The sequence below is a fragment of the Cucurbita maxima genome, unplaced genomic scaffold (assembly GCF_002738345.1).
Source record: "Cucurbita maxima cultivar Rimu unplaced genomic scaffold, Cmax_1.0 Cma_Scf00018, whole genome shotgun sequence".
NCBI lineage: Eukaryota > Viridiplantae > Streptophyta > Magnoliopsida > Cucurbitales > Cucurbitaceae > Cucurbita > Cucurbita maxima.
Window position 1 is genome coordinate 1653604 of NW_019272034.1, and position 19875 is coordinate 1673478.

General features: G+C 35.5%; 2 protein-coding genes and 1 long non-coding RNA gene across 4 annotated transcripts; 1 reads left to right on the plus strand and 2 right to left on the minus strand.

The window, feature by feature from the left end:
- Window positions 1-58: 58 nt before the first annotated feature.
- LOC111492620 lies at window positions 59-13953 on the minus strand. Its single transcript, XM_023141990.1, has 18 exons — window positions 13693-13953; window positions 13239-13334; window positions 11257-11447; window positions 11066-11170; window positions 10212-10312; window positions 8768-8846; window positions 7361-7372; window positions 7215-7280; window positions 6911-6979; window positions 6780-6836; window positions 5752-5829; window positions 4400-4497; window positions 4292-4337; window positions 3962-4089; window positions 2879-2984; window positions 2101-2163; window positions 1363-1425; window positions 59-469 (listed from the first exon to the last, which is right to left on the minus strand). Exons 1-18 carry the CDS (start codon window positions 13808-13810, stop codon window positions 284-286), a joined length of 1662 nt encoding a protein of 553 aa, XP_022997758.1. The 5' UTR covers window positions 13811-13953; the 3' UTR covers window positions 59-283.
- LOC111492622 lies at window positions 476-10848 on the plus strand. The gene is made up of 3 exons (XR_002719905.1): window positions 476-742; window positions 10485-10491; window positions 10836-10848. It is a non-coding gene; the product is annotated as an uncharacterized LOC111492622 (long non-coding RNA).
- Window positions 13954-15067: 1114 nt separating the features above from the next.
- On the minus strand, window positions 15068-19238 carry LOC111492621 (zinc finger protein 830-like). 2 transcript variants are annotated; one of them, XM_023141993.1, is made up of 7 exons: window positions 19016-19238; window positions 18543-18642; window positions 17359-17569; window positions 16591-16807; window positions 15755-15830; window positions 15621-15667; window positions 15068-15537 (listed from the first exon to the last, which is right to left on the minus strand). In XM_023141993.1, exons 1-7 carry the CDS (start codon window positions 19075-19077, stop codon window positions 15354-15356), a joined length of 897 nt encoding a protein of 298 aa, XP_022997761.1. In that variant the 5' UTR covers window positions 19078-19238; the 3' UTR covers window positions 15068-15353. The 2 variants fall into 2 exon arrangements, with proteins under 2 accessions (XP_022997761.1, XP_022997760.1); XM_023141992.1 differs by having other exon boundaries at window positions 19035-19237.
- Between the last annotated feature and the right edge of the window lie 637 nt (window positions 19239-19875).

A 19875-nucleotide genomic window follows, 5' to 3' on the forward strand; every position in this document is an offset into this window, starting at 1 on the left:
AAAAAAAAAAAAAAAAAAAAAAAAAAAAAAAAAAAAAAAAAAAAAAAAACCAATGGTATGAGATGAAAAAAGATTGCCAAGCAGCTCTTTCATTGCAAGTAAATATCACTTTAAGGCTTAGGCCAATATGCAGAATAAGGAAAGGGGAAAATAAACCAACATAAATAATTAAGAAATGGAAGAGAGATGAAGTTAGTAGGGAACCTTCCCATGTTGCTGCGGTAGATGAAGAGAAGCCATTAAGCCATACTAATGTTCCAGGCCTGAATAAGTAACAAGATTTTTAACTTTTTTGTTTTCTGTATGGAGACAATTCGACCTCAAGGCGACTGATTTCATCCTGTAGATCTTGTGAACTCATTCTTCTCTGCCTACTCGTCTTGTCATCACTAATCAGGATCGAGAGACGCTTCAAACAAGAGAAGTACTCAGCCTTGACTTCAGGAGTTTCAAAAGTTGTACCTTTGAACTGCATTTGTGTGATCATTCATAATTTGGTTCAAGATCTTTAGAACAAGTTCAAATACAAATGTACCAATGTTTTTGAGACCCCTAATTGTTAACACGTATTAAAGAGTGGGTAAAAAGGGGATGTAACAGTTACTTCAGGCTGTTCTTCAAGACCACAAATTCCATGAGCATTGTAGAGAGTATTTTAAATGTAATTTTATACAATAGTTGATAAACCTATTCCACAAAAATGCATCCAACCATATTTCGAAGTCTCTTTTTTCTCTTTTTGGTTCCATAACTAATGTCTTCAGAATTATATTCAAGTCGGCTCATTTTAATAACATGAGTACAGAACCAAGCCCGACGACAGAATAATTTTTATGTTTCAATACAGATTCTAAGAAAATATGGTCACAAAATAAAATTTTAGCTAAAAGAATTCACTTGAAAATGGTACTATCAATAAAACTACTGGAAATGTAAAGCATTTATATCAGTATTCTAAAAAACTGGAATGGTTAGACATTTCCTAGAACAAAATTTAAGTATCATTTCGTAATGGTTTCATAAAATTGTCATTGTGAACATACACTTATATATCCAGCCTGTGTATAGGGATTGATTAGCAATAGAAATAAAGGTTGGTTTGATAATAATTTCAAAATGTTGGCTAGATTTTAAGAACAGAAAATAGTAATAACAATCAAGTTTTAGAAAACTAGGTTTTGAAAATGCATCTAGAAAGTAAATCACAAATTAAAGAGATGGTAAACAAGATTTCTTAAACAAAAATCAAAATTGTCATCACCCGAATTGTCTAAAATGCATATGCAGCCATGCAGGTCACTATGTGGCCATTGATGTCAAGCTCAAGGCACAGAAATAATAACAATCATAAGACCGTGTTACCTTTTGATAAGCTGAAATGCATTCAAAGAGAACATTCTCAGCCTGAACAAGCGAAGGATCCTCCTGTAATAACACATTCCGGTTACTCAAAGAAGAGCCAATGAAATTATATTGATGAATGAGGGCACAACAAAGACGGAAGACTCGTTGCTTCTGGAATGTGACAATTGATCCAAATGAATTCAATAAAATTAAATAAGTTTATTGTTACATCTTCTCTCTTCCCTCTGTCCTTATTTTTCTAGTTTTTAGTTTTGGAAAGGTAGTCCCTTAGATTTTTAGTCTTCACTTGTTCTTCCATTGTCCCTAGGATTCAACTTGATGCCAAAAATGTTTTATGAAAGATCAACTGAACTGACCGACTCTACAACGGTTCACTCTCAGTTGGATAACTGTTCTACAAAACTCCATCATGTATTTGCCCGCCTTCAAGGTGAGTACAACTCACCAACTGGACCCAATATTAGCCAACACATAATCCGAGGAAGTGTAAAACAAATATCTTTATCTCAATTCTGTTACATATTATATATATATATAATCGCATAATTCAAAAGGATTTTATGTTTGTAGGGTCAAATGGTTGCACCTAAGATCAGTTGGGATTAAGTAAACCGGCCAAAACCCTCACAGATATTAAGACATATGCACACTCATATACTTACGACACCAATACTACAGTTCAGAAGCAATTGTAAGTTTAGGACACCATCACTTAAATAAGCCATCACTGCTAACCTTTGATACTTTCATCTCTTGCACGGTGATTTCCAAATGTCCTAGAGCATCAAGCGACTGTAACTGCAACACAATATAGATCTCCAATTGACATGAGAAAATTCCCATCCATGAGTCTTGATCTTATTGAAAGGACATAAACATAGAACGTGGATGAAACAATGGACAAACACACTAATGCACCTGGTATTTCAATTTCATGAGCTCCATTCTTTGTTTCTTTTGAAATAAAGAGAACCCTTAATTTGAGGTACTCTATTAGTTAAATTATATCTGTTATATTCCTTAATATAAATGACCAACATCAAGACAACCAATATTGAGAGTAAACATTCTGTAGTGTGGATGCACATTCTCTCATATTGAGTTGATATGTACGAACAAAAAACTTTAATCCAACTCCCAAAATGAAGATTTCGGTTCATTGTTTGGTTATAAAAAAACAATCAACATCAAGAAGATATTGTTCTATTCTGATTTTGGTTTAGAATAATTATTCACATACTCACTCATTTCATTTTGGTCGACTTTGAATAAATTTACATTTAACTAAATAGCTACATCTAAAATAGTTGTTCAGCTCAAACCTTCAAACCTATTGGCAGTACCAAGCAATGGTCTTGATGCGTAAAAGCTCATGAATTGAGTGAGTTTCTACGGATTGATAATTAGATACATAAATTTGGGTTATGGATACATTTCAAGAAAACAAATTTAACAGGAAAGCGTTAAATATGACGAAACTGCCGTTCTTCATTATATAGAAAGGAAAACTGACCAGTATGAGAAGTGCAGTACGCCCGTCCCTTCTAGTTTCTCCATCTTCATGAATTTTTTTCTTCTCACCATGCTTGCTTATTTTATCTAATGCTCCTCGTGATATCCTGCCATTGGGTGATATTTACATAAGCTTATAGTAAAATCATAACCCAGGCTACCCAGCTTAACTACGGTGATTTTGAGTCATAAAGTCATCTAGGTTAACTATCCTTATTTTTCATGATGACTATTAAATGTGGGGAAGGATTTCGGACAATCCAATTAAACTTGTAAAGCTAACATGATTAATGGTCTATATAATTCTATCTTTCAGAAGATTAAATTCAAGAAGCTAGAGGCCTCCTATACTAGTAGGCATTTTAAATTATATGATTTTCCAATTTTACCTATTTCAAGGTGTTTACCCCCCTTACATCAAGTAAAAGAATATTTCCAGTTTCCATCAAATTGTTTAAGCATAGCTGCTCTTTTCCTTCCCATGTTATCCTTCTACACTTCAGCTTCTCCTACAGCAGTGGTAGGTGGCTTGTAACATATATATGACCACACTTGAACACGTTTTATCAACTCAATAACAAATAGCTAGACAAAGTAAATCTTTCAGAATGTTGCTAGATGGTCTCGACTTATTTCCAACCAAATTTTCTCAAATCAATTATCATCATTTTTTTTGTTCAGGAGACCAAGCTAATTTGCAAAGGGTTTTCATCATTTTAATTTTCTTCTTGAAGATCTCAAATTCAAAGATTGGCCTTCGCAAATCTATTTCTACAGAAATGCTAAGAAACTTTGATCGCAACCTGGACACTAGAAGATAGAACTTCGGCAATGGCAATGGTTACTACTATGGATATGGATGGTTTTGAAAGATTGTAGGCCCTTGAATTTCCTAACATGTTCCCATGGATTGTAAAGTCCCGAACATACGGGTTCATTTAACTATTATTCTGAATATTTATTCTTCCCGCATAATTTTCTAGTTTCTTTAGTAAGTTATTTCCTTCTTAGAATTTAGCCTGCGTATATGACCCCTAGAGCTGCCCTTTGGATTATGATAGAAAAGTGAAATCCCAATACAAACCTTATAGAGTTACTTAAAAGTTCTTTAGCTTTATCAATTCCAATAACTGCTTTAGAAATATCAGTCGCCTTTAGTTCTTTGGAACTTTGCATTACCACTCGAGCAATGTGAAGCATGTTAGCGCCAATCTGCACCACATTAGTAGATATGGAGTTATTATTAGTCGAAGAGCAGATGTCTCAGACAAAACTGAAAAAATAATGCATTTTCTAAAACTTCATCATTTCCCTAACATACAAAAACAAAAATGCATTAAACAGGAAAATAAGAGTATCGTTATTTTATTAATCACGTCCTCAGAATACAATCTGAATGTTATAAATTGAAAACCTGGATGTGGTCCTTAGGAAGTAAGGTTTTCCGTGCATCAAGACACCTGAAAGAAATGACTTCGTTAGAAGACTCTTTTTTGTAAGTTGCTAACACTCATCAGTTTACCTTTCAAAAAGCTCCTGTGCTTCATTCAAGCATCCATTGGCATATAACGTTGAGGCCAAGCCATCAGCAGAATTTATAGTTTCCAGAGAATTCCAGCCCTACACCCATAAGAGATATACTGAGTTCGCCAATTGACCAAGGAAGTATGCATACACACAAGCAGGCACACAACAGAAACAAAAAACCTATGGGGGTTAAGTATTACTAAATATCGCTTGCAATGTTAGTTAAAGATCAAAACTTATAATGAACTCTATGTTACATTGCACAATATACTAAATTCTAATTTTGATAGTCATTCTGCTTCACAAGTATCAACCCCCAGTGTGTGTATAAAGGAATGATATGAAGTATTCCTTCCCTTTATCTCCCATAGTACTCTTTGTGGGCCGTTAGGATTTTCTTGAGTTACAATTTGGAGTTTGGAAGCACTACTTTGGAATGCTTCAACCTTTGAGGAAGACTGTCGGTTAATTTAACAAACCCTAAAGTGTCACTGCCAGATCAACTGCACATAGGCTCCATGCGCAACCGGAAGCATCCACCCTTTGTCTTACATGTCAGTTCTGAGGGTGCAGATTGGCTTGAATTTCTCCAACCATTGTCGTGGTTCAACCATCCTACTGTCCACATTCAGCTTGTATGCTTATTTTGATCAAAAGTAGCTCATATTTGGAATGATTTCAGGAAGGAAAAAGGGTTTTTGGCTTCCAATTCCCTCCGTACTAAATTTTTTTAGGTTACTGCTGGACTCTAATTTTGTGCATTCAAATCAAATTTTGTATCTATGTTTTCGTGAGTGTCATTTTTATTTTTTAATGGAATGGTGGAACAAAACCCTGCAATCAGATCTGATATAGTTCATTTGAGGACTAGTTTTGACGATCAAATACAAGATAGAGAGTGTGTCTTCATTGTCATAAGCTTGGTCACATGAAAATGTGATGGTAAGGATTTATTGTTTATCAAGTAGGTTTTGCTAAAAAGGCCTGCCACTTTGAGCACAATATCCTCTCCTGTGGTCAGTAAAATTCCCATTCTCACCGTGTATTTCAGTAATAACTAGATTCTGCACTGTTCACCAAACAATGGAAAAGACTGGAGTATTCATCACCAAATTTTGATCAATCTACCCTTAACATGTTGCCTTGTAGGCGTCATGTCAATATAGGTTAAAATCATGAAGTAGACATTCTTAAATCATGACATAAAATTGAGAGAGAGATCAAGAAGTTAGAAAATACAAATGCATGTACTCCACATCAAAAAGGAAAAGACATTACATGAGCACTAGATCCCGAGCAAAAACTAAAGCATAAAAATATAGTAAAAAAGAAAAGATGAAGATGAACCTTTGATAATTCCATAATGTGCAAAACTTTTCTTTGCACATTCTCAGCTTCAAAGAGATTATTAGACTTCATATATATCTGGAGCATCAGGAAGACAACAAAATTATTAACGATAGCTCAAGTAGAACTATAGAATATGATTAAAAAGGGGGAAGAATTAGGAAAAATGTATAAGAGAAAACTAACATGCTCACATATGCATCAATAATCATATATATTCAACAATCCTACTCTCCTGCTCGTAATTCATCTCCATGGACTATAAACAGTTTTTTACCGTAACGACTGCAACTAGTACTTCTCATCTATTTGATTCACTTTATTTCTTATTATAAAGAAAAAATTAGAGACTTGAATGGTAGTCTCCATCTACCGCAAGAAAATAAACTACTAAACTAACCTAGACAATCTCCTTACATTTTGTCCCATGATCATAAAGCAAGTAATCTTTCATCTATCCTAAGCTTTCTAGAGATTCTAACTGTATAACATTTTCAAATCTCATTATATTTTTCAGAAATAAGACTTAGAGAAAATGATTAAACGTGTTGCTTAATGGTCTCTACTGCTACTTTGATGAATGATAAATTAGTATTAAAACAACAACAAACAAACGAAGGTTTTAGTAGTATTACTTCTTTATCATAAATCAATCAGATCATGAATTAGCATCCATAACATCCCAATTTTTTCTATCTTAAATTTCTATTCGTCCTTTATTGATCATAAAAGTTCCATTGTTGCAAAAATATCGTCAATCTATACATTTACAAAAATCTATAAAGCCTCCAAATCACGTAACTTAGTTCATTCACTAATCATATCATAGCGATATTTGGGGTGCCTCTAAAATATTATGATTAATTATGAAAACTGGTGGTGTGTTATTCTTGTTGATAACTAGGCATGTCTAACATTATCTATCCTAACAAAGAAAAGACTTCCCGAAGTGATGAAGGGTCAATTTTTTTGATACACCAAAAGAGAAGAAAAGATGGAAAGTAAAAGAGTATAGGATAAAGCCTAACCTTAGCCAGATATCGCAATCTTCTGACGCAAAGAAATGACTCACCTAGGCCACCTTCCTACATGATGAAACAATACAAGGTTGTGAAACATGTAACAATGGAATTATGGTACAATGTTGATGTTGATATACCTCCAGTATCCTTATGGAATCCTGGATCAGGGCCTCAGAATCTTTTTCCTCCCCCAAAAGGTATAGCACCTGCATGGAAAATATATATTATTATTTGAAGTATCAAGACAATCAACATTGAAAGAAACCAGACTTGGTCGTGTACAAGTATTTAGCTTCTGTTACTATATAAGCTGATTATTGATCTAGTATATTTAAAAAAAAAACAAATGTCAGTCGAAAGTCAAATATTTTGAGGATGGAAAAAAAAAAAAAAAACAATGTGCCAAAACTAATATGATAAAACAAGGATCTCAGAGCATACTGTTCCAAGATGGTACATAGTATCTGCATAATCAACATGGCCATATCCGAGAACATGACCTTTGATCTGAAGAACAAAAAATCATAAGTGAGATGACAAAACAGAACAGAAATTATTTATTCGAGTACAAATGACAAGCCTCCTACCTTCAATGCTCGCTGTCAACCAGATCATATAACATCAGCCAGAAGGGGAAAAAAAATGTTAGCATGAATTTGCACATCAAAGAATCATTAAAAGACAAAATGCAAAAAAAAAAAAAATATATATTAATAACTAGGCTTCGGAATTAATTTGTAGATAATATTTAAAGTAAGCATTGATAAAAGGAGTTTATAACATCGAGAAACTATCACATATCAAATTTACTAATCTAGGGGGAAAATCATTATAAGTAGGAAAGCTATAAAAATGAAATTCTACCCTCAAATCATGAGTATGACCATAAAATTACTGGTAAATTATATTTCACTAAAACCTAATGACACCTTATAATTGTTGTTTTAATAAGAGACGAGATTGCACTAAAACAAAAGAAGGAACAACCTTGGGGTTTGGGAGTAGAGAGAACCCCTCCCAAGGAAAAAAGTACTTCAAAAAATCTTTCCAATTGTTGAATTGTTGAAAAGAGTAGTAAGTTTGTAATTACTAAAGAATTTCTTGGGACTAAAAGCTTGCCAAAAAGCAGTAAGCTGTACATTTGTGTAAAAATAATAATAAAAAGAAAGACGACTTATATTCAAAGGATCTTTGGTTCCTCTCCAACCAAATATGCCACAAAAGGGCACAAACCACACGTTTCCACAAAATAATAGCTTTCTTAGACATCTTCCACCCCCCAGAGAGCCTCCAAGATCCACTCTTAGATAGATATAGGTAGGCAAGCATTCAAACCAAAAGTAACCTACGAGCAATCTTTGATAGCAAAATGACAATGGAGAAAGATGTGGTCTAGATTCTCTTTACAACTCAGGCAGAGGCAAGAAAAACAGAGGGGTGATAAAGATCAATTTTTACACTTCCTTTGAAACAGCTCATGTGCGCTTAAGGCTCTATGAACTGAAGACAACAAAAAAAAAAAAAAAAACTTGACTTTATTTAGGTATTTATAAGTGCAAAATTTCATCATAGGATCAGAACTAATTTTTGGGATTGTTTCTTCCACTTAAAAAAAAAAGAAAAAGAAAAAAAAAAAGCAGACTCAGTGGAGAAGCTGCCTTTTGAATCTAGAGAGACCATATATCCCTCTCTGAACCGAGCTGTTAAAGTTGCATTCCCGGGCTAATGTTCCACTTAATCCCCGAAGGGGTACTTGAACTCTTCTCCAACAAGGTATAAAATAACTAAGGTTTGGGCCCTCCTCGCTCTGGTTCTACTTCTGTGGGGACCAAGAAGCAAGAGCTTAGACCTCCAACTCCCAGCCGCACCACATCAATGGAGACAACCGCACACAATCAGCTCCAACTCCCAAAAGTATGAGGATGTTCGACTAGCAAAAATATGGATGGTAACCATAATGGGAACAAGTGAAAATAATTGGAATATTTTGATACCTCATAGCAATTGCCGGCTTCTTTTAGCTTCCTCTGAACTAGATAAAACTGTCCAAGGTTGTGAAGTGCAGAACCAACTCTGAACAATAAGAGTTCGAATCACATCAAAGATACTTTATATATATATATATATATGAAACTAGATCTGTTAAGAAAAATGATAGAGCAAAGCAGAGCTGATTTTAAAACCTCAAGACTGAAATTAATTTTGACTTTATAGTAGGCACAATATCTGAAGCAATGTGAATCAAATAAACACCACAACATTTAATCAAGCAAACATGTCTACTTTCAAATATTATATTTTCTACGGGATAAATTCATGTTCGATTGAAGATCGATTATCACATGGGTACTTTCCACACAGATGAACATGAATAACCTCGAAACGTTCACCCTCACTGTGACATACACATGTGTCATAGGGTAGCTCGCTTAGGCCACAGGGTCCAGGGGTGGTGGAGAGCTAACATCATGCATCATACTGAAGAACATTTTGAGGCATTTTCAAACTGGCGGGTGTAGACATAATTTTGGCGAACGGACATACGTTGTTGTGGAGCATCCGTCCGATGTCTAATTGACACCAAATTCGGCAAGCTTTCATATTTCATAGGACGGACTTGACTCCACGACCGCATGCCCAAATTCCCTTCAAAACACCAACTTTCAAGGTTAAGACCCGGGACCGTATCTAGCCCTTCAACAAGCCTATCTTTGACACTCTTGTCTACTCTTTACCCTTATCTTGCTTATGCCTCATCTTCTCTTCAATACCCACTCTGTGTGTGTTAGATGATGTACCGTCCTCCTCAGCCGCATTAGGGCACTTGTCTAGACCCTCACGTGGTCGAATGGGCGCCACTTGAGGATCTCCGCTTCTTTTGTGGCAACCTGAGGGTCACAACCTACTCTCTCCATAACTCTCTCCATAGTAAGGCTGTGACACTAGTCATGGTCTTTAGTCAATCATTTGTGCCACCCACATACTCCAAAGTTATCGTCTTTGCACCCTTCTCCTAGGCATCAGTCATCAAAAGTTTGTTCAATCATATCCTTACACACCCATACAATCATCTACAACACATGCTATCATCACAGATTGCCCTCCATGTCCTTCCAGCACTCCATGTTCTGTCTTACACCCCTACCTGGCCACATTGCATGCTAGGCCTTACACTCTACCATATCAAGGCCCTCATCATGATATTCCAGCTGGAAGTTCCTTAACATCCCATAGGAAATTAGAGAAGTACATGTTGCTTTCATGCAATAAAAAAAAAAGGATGCTTCTAGTTCATGTACAAGCGAAGTAAAGCTGATAAAAAGGATGCTTCTAGTTCATGTACAAGCGAAGTAAAGCTGATAAAAAGGATGCTTCTAGTTCATGTAAGGAAAAAATGTGAGGTTTGCTACATAGAAAAAGATAGCAAGATTCAAGAACCTTATATCTTCAGAGCCATAGGATTCCTCCAATATGTTGATGGCCTCCAGATACATGGGCTCTGCTTTGTCAAATGTTTTCGTGACTCTATACAGTTCTGCCTAAAAAGAGCATAGCAAAATGTATTTATTACTTGGTAATGCTTCACAATCTAAAATAAATGGCATTATCGCATAACAGTCCTTGATTGTAGATTTTTCTATGCAAGGTAAATACCTGATTTTAGTAAAGAAGTTTTGATATTAGAACCATTCCTGAATTCTAACAACCTAGGTTCTACGTCAATTTAATGTAAATAATAGGAACGCACAAATGCAAATATGGCAAAAACTTGTAGGTAATCTAGCCCAACAAATTTAGATACTACTTCCAACAACATGAAGACCTCATTTTGGAATTTACATCCTTACTTTCTTGTTTGTTCTTTGATTAACGATCAGTCTGTATCTTGATATATAATATATAAACTAAATGATGACTTTGATGAAGCAAAAAAGTCTCCAGGTTTAATAATAACTAATAACCAAAATAATATGATGCATCTAAAGACTGGGCTTTTTTAATATAAAAAAATATTTAAAACAGAAATATACTGACAAAATGAGAACAACAGCCTAAGGGTAGAGGGGTGAGGGTTCCCTCTACTCAACCAATCTAATAAAGCACAGCCTCCCAATCTTGGAGGGCAACAGCCTAAAGGCAGGTTATTTTACTACTCCAAATATTTTGTCTAACCTCTTGGTTGGAAGAAATCTTATTCCATTAGGTTATTCAGTGACTGCAGGAAAGTTCTACTCAATGATTCTATCAAGGTAAAACAAGAAAAAGATTAGAAAATACAGCAGCTACAATACCAGATTGTTGAAGGCAGAAGCAACATGAGGATCCCTCTCCCCAAAACCTTCTTTAGCTTCTTGAATCGCAGAAACAAAATATCTTTCAGCTTCTTCAAGTTTCCCCTGATTAAAGAAAAAGATTACGATACTTCTTTCTGCAAATCATTAAAAAAATTAACTGCTAGTGAAGGTAAAAGAAACATGCTTGCCTGCAGAAACAAGTCCCGAGCATTATCAGTAAAAACCCTCCACTTTGAAGTATGTAAATTTGAAATTACAGAACCATCCTCCACTTTGCGTAGTCCAATAGTGTCACTCTCCTCAATACCATTTTCAGAACTTGGCTTAGAGGGTGCGTCTTTAGCTAAGACAGGATTTGAGTTTATTCCAAGAATTATAGCTGCACCACAGAGGCTAATGGGTGTCATTACAACAAATTATCGATCTTCATAACATCATCAATTCTTTATCTTTTCCCTTTTTTGTAGTTCACAGAAAATTTTATTAAGAAATACTAAAGCTATAAGAAATAGCTGGTAAAAGAGTGCAAAAGGCAAGAACCTCAAAAAGGTTCTACAAAGACATAAAATCCACCACCCCAACAAAAATTCAGTAATCACCACAGCTATTTATAACGGAAAACAAACAAATTATTTGAGAACCTCATTAAAATTGATTGAAAATTTGGTGTTAAATTGGATAATATTGTAACAGCCCAAGTCCACCACCGCTAGCAGATATTGTCCTCTTTGGGCTTTATTTTTCGGACTACCCCTAAAGGTTTTAAAATGTGTTTGTTAGGGAGAGGTTTTCACACTTTTATAAGGAATGTTTCGTTCTCCTCTCCAACCGAAGTGGGATCTCACAATCCACCTCCCTAGGCAGACCAACGTCCTCGCTGGCACACTGCGTGGTGCCTGGTTCTGATACCATTTGTAACAGCCCAAGCCCACCGCTAGCAGATATTGTCCTCTTTGGGCTTTTCCTTTCAAGTTTCCCCTCATGGTTTTAAAACACGTCTGTTAGAGAGAGGTTTCCACACCCTTATAAATAATACTATGTTCCCCTCTCCAACTGATGTGGGATCTAACAAGTACTCTAGGTATGGGGTTGGCATCCCTATTGTTCCCCCTCAAATAGTTACAATGATGGTTGTGCACTCCTAGATGTCTCGTTCATTTCATGCTGGAAACTAACTATTCAAAGTTTCTTCTAAGGAAATTGGAGACATCATAGCTTTAGTAAAAAAATAAAATTACCATAAGTTTAGTAGGGAAACAAGGAAATCAAATAAACATCAAAAGAGGAAGAACACGCCCTAAAGGCCTAGGGATGAAGAATCCCTAAGACTAAAACAGAAGAATCAAAAAACAAAATGTCTCCAATCTAGTAGTTAAATAACTTCTTATTTTGTCATTTGGTGGCTTTACACAATTTTAAGAAACCTTGTGGCACCCCTAGGAGCACTCTTATGAAAATCTAGATATGGTGATTATGCTTTTCAGGCAAGGACAAGGAATTGGAGGTGTAAGCCAAATATACCCCAAAGGCTTCCAAGTTCCAAGAGCTTATGCCAACAAATAATGTTGAACAAGCAAGACCAGAACATATGGCCTTGATCCTCTTTTTTATACAAAACAAACCAGCCCAGAAATAGAAAAGGTGCTTTGGATTTTGTACAAAATATTGGCAGAGTGCCACTATTTTTTTGTTTTTCCTTAAAAAACAAAGCTGCTATCAAGAAGAAAGGAAAGAATACAAAAATACCGCCCAAAAAATGGAGTCAAAACAACTCCTAAAGACTTGACCCGATAAGAAAGGCTCTAACCCAATATAACAAGACTGAGAGGATAAATACTAAAGAAGACCTTGTTTTTCTTTACTATTTTGGGTTTACAGCTCAACTGAAATGGATGCCTTTTCCAAGAAATGATGTAGCGAGGATAAGTTCATTAAGAGCAATTTGCAAGAGAAATCCTACAGAAATTCAGCATCCAAAGCATGCAATCTAAGCATTGACAGGGTCTCATATTCGATATCACACATGAATTTCATCTTCCGTGAGATTTTGTCCAAAATTTAGCCACCAAGGACAAGGTGCCCCAGCTAGCAGCCACTGACTGTGACCAAATACATGGACAAGTAACCATAAAAACTGAAACGCGTACATAAAATGGTGAAAACAGCAAACCTGCAGCAGGTCCAGAGAAAAGAACCCATGGAAAACCATTGAGATAACCATCGCGATAGTCATTGCTATTATTGCGAGAAGAAGATTTCACATTGCCTGCAAGAAAAAAAATGATTAGCGAAAATAAAAGCCATTCGGGGAATTGTGAATCAATTAAAGAACCGTTCAATCATTTTTCAATGCCGTGAACAATTTGAAAGCCAAGTTTAATCTGGATTTCGTGGTCGGAGATTAATAACATGTCTCAAGGTTTCTTACTCCTATATAGTTCAAAACATGCCTCGCAACACAAACTAGCTAAGAACTAATGGCAGTTCAGTTATTCGAACATCATAGAACTTAGCTCCAAGTGAAAGATTATTCCTAATCTTGTATAATTCACCTAATTGCAGGTCCAACAATTTTGCATCAACAAATTCAGTTGAGAACTAAGTGACGAGCTTGAATTACGTACAGCGGGAGGAGAAAATCGGCACGTTGATAGAAGTGGGAGTTTCGGAAGTGCGATTGAATGCTGTAGAACGAAAGCTCAATCGCTTCAACCATTTGGAAGCAGCTGTTCTCGTGTACATCCTCGTCTGCTTCGAGCGGTTTCTGGAATGATGAACTGGAAGGTAGTGGAGCAAGAAGAAACGGGTTTTAAGGGGTTTTTGCTGAACGGTACGGTACGGTACCGCTTTTTTTCCCCTTAACCCGCGCTTTTTTTATTTATTTTTTTTTTCCAATGGAAAAACCTATTATGTTCATTGGATTAGGTCTTTACCAAATTTTTAATTCATGAATTTATTAAAATATCAAAATTCCTGGCAGAGAAAAACAAATGCAATTTTTCTATAGAATTCCATGAATTTAACAGAATTTTTAGTTTTGTTTTTTCTAGAGACGCTTTTTCTCTATTAAAAAAATATATGAGAGAGATTTTATTTATGCATGTTATCTAAAATCAAAATATTTTATATATTTTATATTTTTTGTGATGTCCCACCTTGTTTAAGAGGAGAACAAATCACTTAAGTGTGGAAACTTTTCTCTAGCAGATGCGTTTTAAAACCTTAAGGGAAAGCCCGGAAAGGAATGCCCAAAGAAAACAATATCTGCTAACAGTGGATCTGGACGGTTACAAATGATATCAGAGCCAGACACCGAACGATGTGTCAGCCTTCTTACTCTTGCCCGAAGGGGGGGAAGGGGGTAGACACGAGGCAGCATGCTAGTAAGGACGCTAGCCCCCAAAGTGGGTGGATTTGGCGGTGGTCCTACATCGATTGGAGAAAGGAACGAGTGCCAGCGTGGACGTTGGGCCAAGGGTGTGAAAACCTTTCTCTAGCACGCGTTTTAAAGTCTTGAGGGGAAGCCCAAAGAGGACGAAGGTTCCACATCGATTAGAGAAAGGAACGAATGTCAGTGAGGATGTTGGATCAAGGGTGTGGAAACCTTCCCCTACCAGATGCCTTTTAAAGCCTTAAGGGAAAGCCCAAAGAGGACGAGGGTCGTACATCGATTAGAGAAAGAAACGAGTGCCGGCAAGAACGCTGGGTCAAGAGTGTGAAAACCTTCCCGTAGCAATGCGTTTTAAAGCCTCGAGAAGAAGTCCAAAAAGAACAATTACGTTATGTTCGAATTTTTCACTACAATAATAATTTGAAAAAAAATGTATCAAGTAACTATAATTTAACATTTAATTTTGTCACACTTCGAATCTATTTTTTTCGATCATAATTCATATAAGACTTAAATAAAAGCTCTAACGATTCAAATTAAGAGATCCTTTTAACTACACACAAATAGTAGTCGGCTTTGAGTTTCAAATAACTTTAACTAGATTGATGTCTCTTAAATTTAGACCCTTTCATCCAAATTTAGAGAGGGTCCAACCACACAACATGAAAGCTTATATGATGATACATAATGTATATGAAACAAAATAAAGTTCGTAAAAGTTTAACTTCTAACGTCATCAATAAAATTTTACGGCCATTCAACTATGCCCGTAACGCTTTTTCCAAGCTACAACGCGTGGTTAAACATCAAATTTCTATCAACATTATCACATTCTGTACTCCTTTTTCATCATCTCGTCTTAAAGTACATCAAAAGTTTAGAGCTGACTTGTTATCATGAGTGTTGAGCTCTCCAATCTACTGTATAATTGGTGTCACTGTCATCATCACTCAAAGAGTCGTCAAGGCTCGACTCTTTAGTAGGAATGTCGGGCTTGCCTCTACTTTGTTCTGCTGATTTTTTGTTCTTCAACTCCATTTTCTTCCTCTTCAACTTTTCCACTCTCTCCCTGTACGCCCTGTCAACAGAAACCCAGAAGGTTTAGTGCAACCAGGAATGAAGATTAGAAGAACGTGACAAGTTTTATCGTGCTACACTTACTTCTGCTCTAAGGTTTCAGCTTCCTCTATCATTTCAGCAGCATCGACCTACAGAACATTCCATAAATCCGAGTCGATATCATTGTTAAACCTACCGACGGGGAAACAAAAAGGATCTAAGTAGTAGGGTGTTACCTCCTCCTCTTCCAAACGATCATCCACCTCTTTCAAATCCTCTTGGATCAACTTTTCGAATTCCTTGTATTCATCTCTGATAATGAAATATACACACAATCAAGCTCCTATAGAATCCATGGCATAAACTACAAAGAGTAAAGGAGCATGCACAACAGCGATATATTTCTGAAGAACAAGAAAGTTGCACACTTTTTTGCATGGATTCAATAAGATCATTCCTTACACGCAATCGACCGACAACCATATTTGGAGTTCTCATCACTAACATTGTTGTCCGTTTTCTGATGTGTTTGTATAGAGATACAAACATAGAATTCTGGAAAAGTAGTAAAATTTGAATGGGAACCACGTTCAATGGTTCAATACCATGCAATCCAAGGACCCAGACTACAATATAAAGTGGCACAACCAATGGTCGGAGAGTCCACGGCATTATTGAAGAAAATCGATGTTTATTTATTCAGCCATCAGAATCTTTAAAACAGATTGAGTTATTAAAATATGTAACTCATGTGGTATTGGAAAATGTAGAAACAGTGAAAACATCAGATAATGTCAAACAAGACCAAGATATAGAATTTCTTAGGACACATCCAATCATCAGTAGCCTATTTCCCAATATTATCTCTGGTTGGAATTTACAGCAAACCAAACAATGGAACAAGTGAGAAATCAAATCGAATCGGGATAAAAATATGCAAACACCTTCCTTAAAAGCAAGGACGACACAAAATAGTATCGTTAGATATAATAAAAGGATTACAGAAGCTTAACATACCAAACTCAACAAAACAAGTTTAAAGGTGCATGCATAACAAGTGGGAAGGACCTACTTGACATCAGGCTTCACAAGTTTTATGCCGTGCGCACGCAAATCAGCCTCCTTATCATCAAAGAAACCTTCAGGAAGAGCTCCCTTTATTTGCTTGCCCTCTGAACCACCATTCGTGGAAGATTTCTGACTAAGGTCACTGCCCTTTGCAATCACTTCTGACTGAGCAATGCTACCACTACGTGAATCTGGTTCGACGATCTTAATAGATTCCTTTCCTGGAAGGACACAAGCCAAATAAGGCATGTTGAGAAGTGATATCAGAATACCACAGATGCACTGAATATAAGGGCGGAAATCAATTATACAAAAACTAAGAACCAAATAAATCTCAAGAATATCGAACACAAATTGGAACAATTGTCAACGCCAAACATTTAACAATTGACTAACTGGGTGTAGAGATTTCTTGACAAATTTGATCGTGACATAAAACAATTTGCAGCATTTACAGTCCAAATAATGTCTTAGTAACTCATTTTCTGCATATGTTTCCGTACAATGTCTTATTCCCATCTCATTACATATTGAGATGGATCCAACTGAGCCATGTTTTAGTTTTAACCATAATAATAGTGACACCTATACTATCATGTACATACATATATATACATATTTGTTGTCGTACATATATAAATAATATTTATGCACAACCATATATTTGTTCATAAAATAATATAAGTTCATATATCTAAAGATGCCTGGACATCATATATATTATTGAGGCCTACATGCATAATAAGTATCTCATGCATGCCTATTTCCTTACCAGTTTTGAGCCTTTTGGCACTCTGATCGAAAAAATCTGGAGGAAGCACGGATGATGACTGACGTTTTGGTAACTCTGTTGATGTCCCAGTCGATGTTTTCTGCTCTCTCGAATCTATTGGTTTGCTGTCAGGGAGTTCAGTAGGGGCCTCGGCTTTAATATTGTTAACTCCAGACCTACCTGCTGCATTAGCTTTGAGATTATTTATTGCCTGTCATTTACAATAATGTCCCATTAGTAGATATTTGACCAAAAGCCAGCTCAAACTAGGTTGTATTAGGATTTAGGACTTTAAGTTCCCTATCTACAGCAGGTAGAGGTGATGCATTGGAAACAGAAAAATGGAAACAAGGATATACAATTAAATAAAATGAAGAAACAAATAAAAGAAAAGGTCGTATGGAGCATTCATCGTGTAGTGTACAGAACTATATATATATATATATATATATATATATATATATATATATATATATATATTTTTAAAAAAAACTTGGAGAAAGGGACCCGTGTGTGTTTCAATCAGCACAAAAAAAACTATAGTCTAGGGAATAAGGACGGCATTCCACCAACAATAAATTATAAGGAAATAATTGAACCTAGAATTCGTTGGAGTACCTGATCTTCCTTCCTACTAATATTCTAAACCTTAATATAATTCTCAGCAAAAAACTATAAATCAGTTCTCAGATAGATATTCATTTCAGACATTAAATATATTCGGACTTTAATTCGTCCCACAATAAGAGGGTTAATAATTTGATGAAGAAACAATTCACGGCAGCATCTCATGTAATTGCAAGCAAAATTTGAGAACAAAATATTTGGAAACAAAGACGAAAATGCTCGACCTTCAGCTGATATTAATCTACACAATTAGCACATAGTAGGCAAAGTGACCATGTTGGATAAGGGGATAAAGGAAAGTTTTCTTCAGGTCTTTGTGGAGGGAAGAGACTCGATGCATATTAATCATCTTAAGTTCACAAAAGATATCACCCTCTTTACAACTAGTGACATTGGCAAACTCAACAACAGTAACCTTCATGCTAATATTGAGCTTTTCAGGTCTCTTAAAGGTTTAAAGTGAGTATCTGCAGGACTACAATTGTGGGTATCAACGTTGATGATGCAGATGTGGCCGTGAATATCTTTTAATAAGATTTGAAATAGTAGAACATTACCTCGTGATGTCTACGGGAAGACTGGTGTGCATCCCAGTAAGCCTCTGATTTCAAGACAATATCACACACCCTACAGACCGGTTGCTCCAGCTCATTGTACCTGCGCAAGTTAAAAATGATGAATCTTAAACTCATAAAATTTTCGACATGAAATACAACTAATATAATTCACAATAATATAATCTTCCTCAATGTTGGTAGGTTATATCATTGTCGAACATTTCTCTGATACCTTCTTATACAGAAAAAAGATAGAAATGACGCTACAAAAAATAGGAAAATTAAAACTGCAAGGAGAACTTGATACTGAGCTAGATGTAAAACTAATTTGAAATTTGTATATTCCATTAGAGCATATCATTTCCTATCGATAACTTCTTCCTGAGAATAACCGAATAGTCTACTACACCACACAAATCAAAGTCGGAAATAGAACAGAGAGACAAAATAGATAAGGGAAATCCGTGTAGGACCTTGAAACTCCATATTCACCTGACAAGAGGAGAATCGATGCGCTTATCCTTCTTCTGGGCATTCAATTTGGCGCGAAACAACGCCTTTCTCTTGGCTTGAGCATCCATTTGGTGTTCTTTCTTCCTCCTTGCAGACCTAGTTCAGAGTTTAATATCCCTCCGGCTTCCAGCCGAGTTCGTTCTCTCCCTTTTTGGTTATCCTGGGATAGCCCACGGCGTATACCCAGTAATTTTATTTACAGATTAATATGATTCGTCCTACCGTTCAATTTTCTCTAATTAATTTGGTTATACTAAATTTAATATATATATAAAAAAAAATTAAAAACTCAGCCTACTTTTTCTAAACAAGTATCAATATTTTAATAATTGGATCGAATGCTAGCTTTTTCAAGTATGTATCTAATTGATGGCTCGATATTTTCGGAGGAAATGAAATTTTATAAATTCTTTTTATATGATTTACATCTTTACAGACATGTCTATTTCATCGAGTTTCTCCTTGAGACAGTACCTAGACTACTACGTTTTTTCGTGTGGGTCGGAACTTGCTCGACAAAAAATTTTGCTACGTTAGAATGGTTACAGTTATGACCGCCATTCACCGAGACTTCAGTCTTTGATTTTCATGTTATCTAATCACCAACCTACTTGACCTTCCCATACTAGATATGCATTTAAAAAAAAAAAAAAAATTAGTTTTTCAACATAAAAAAAAAAAAATAACCCATTTAAAAAATATTCTTAAAACTCAAAAAATAAAAAATAAAAAATAATTAATTAACTCCTCCAAATATTTAAAAAAAATTTGAAAAAAAAAAAAAAAAAATATATATATATATATATATATATATATATAT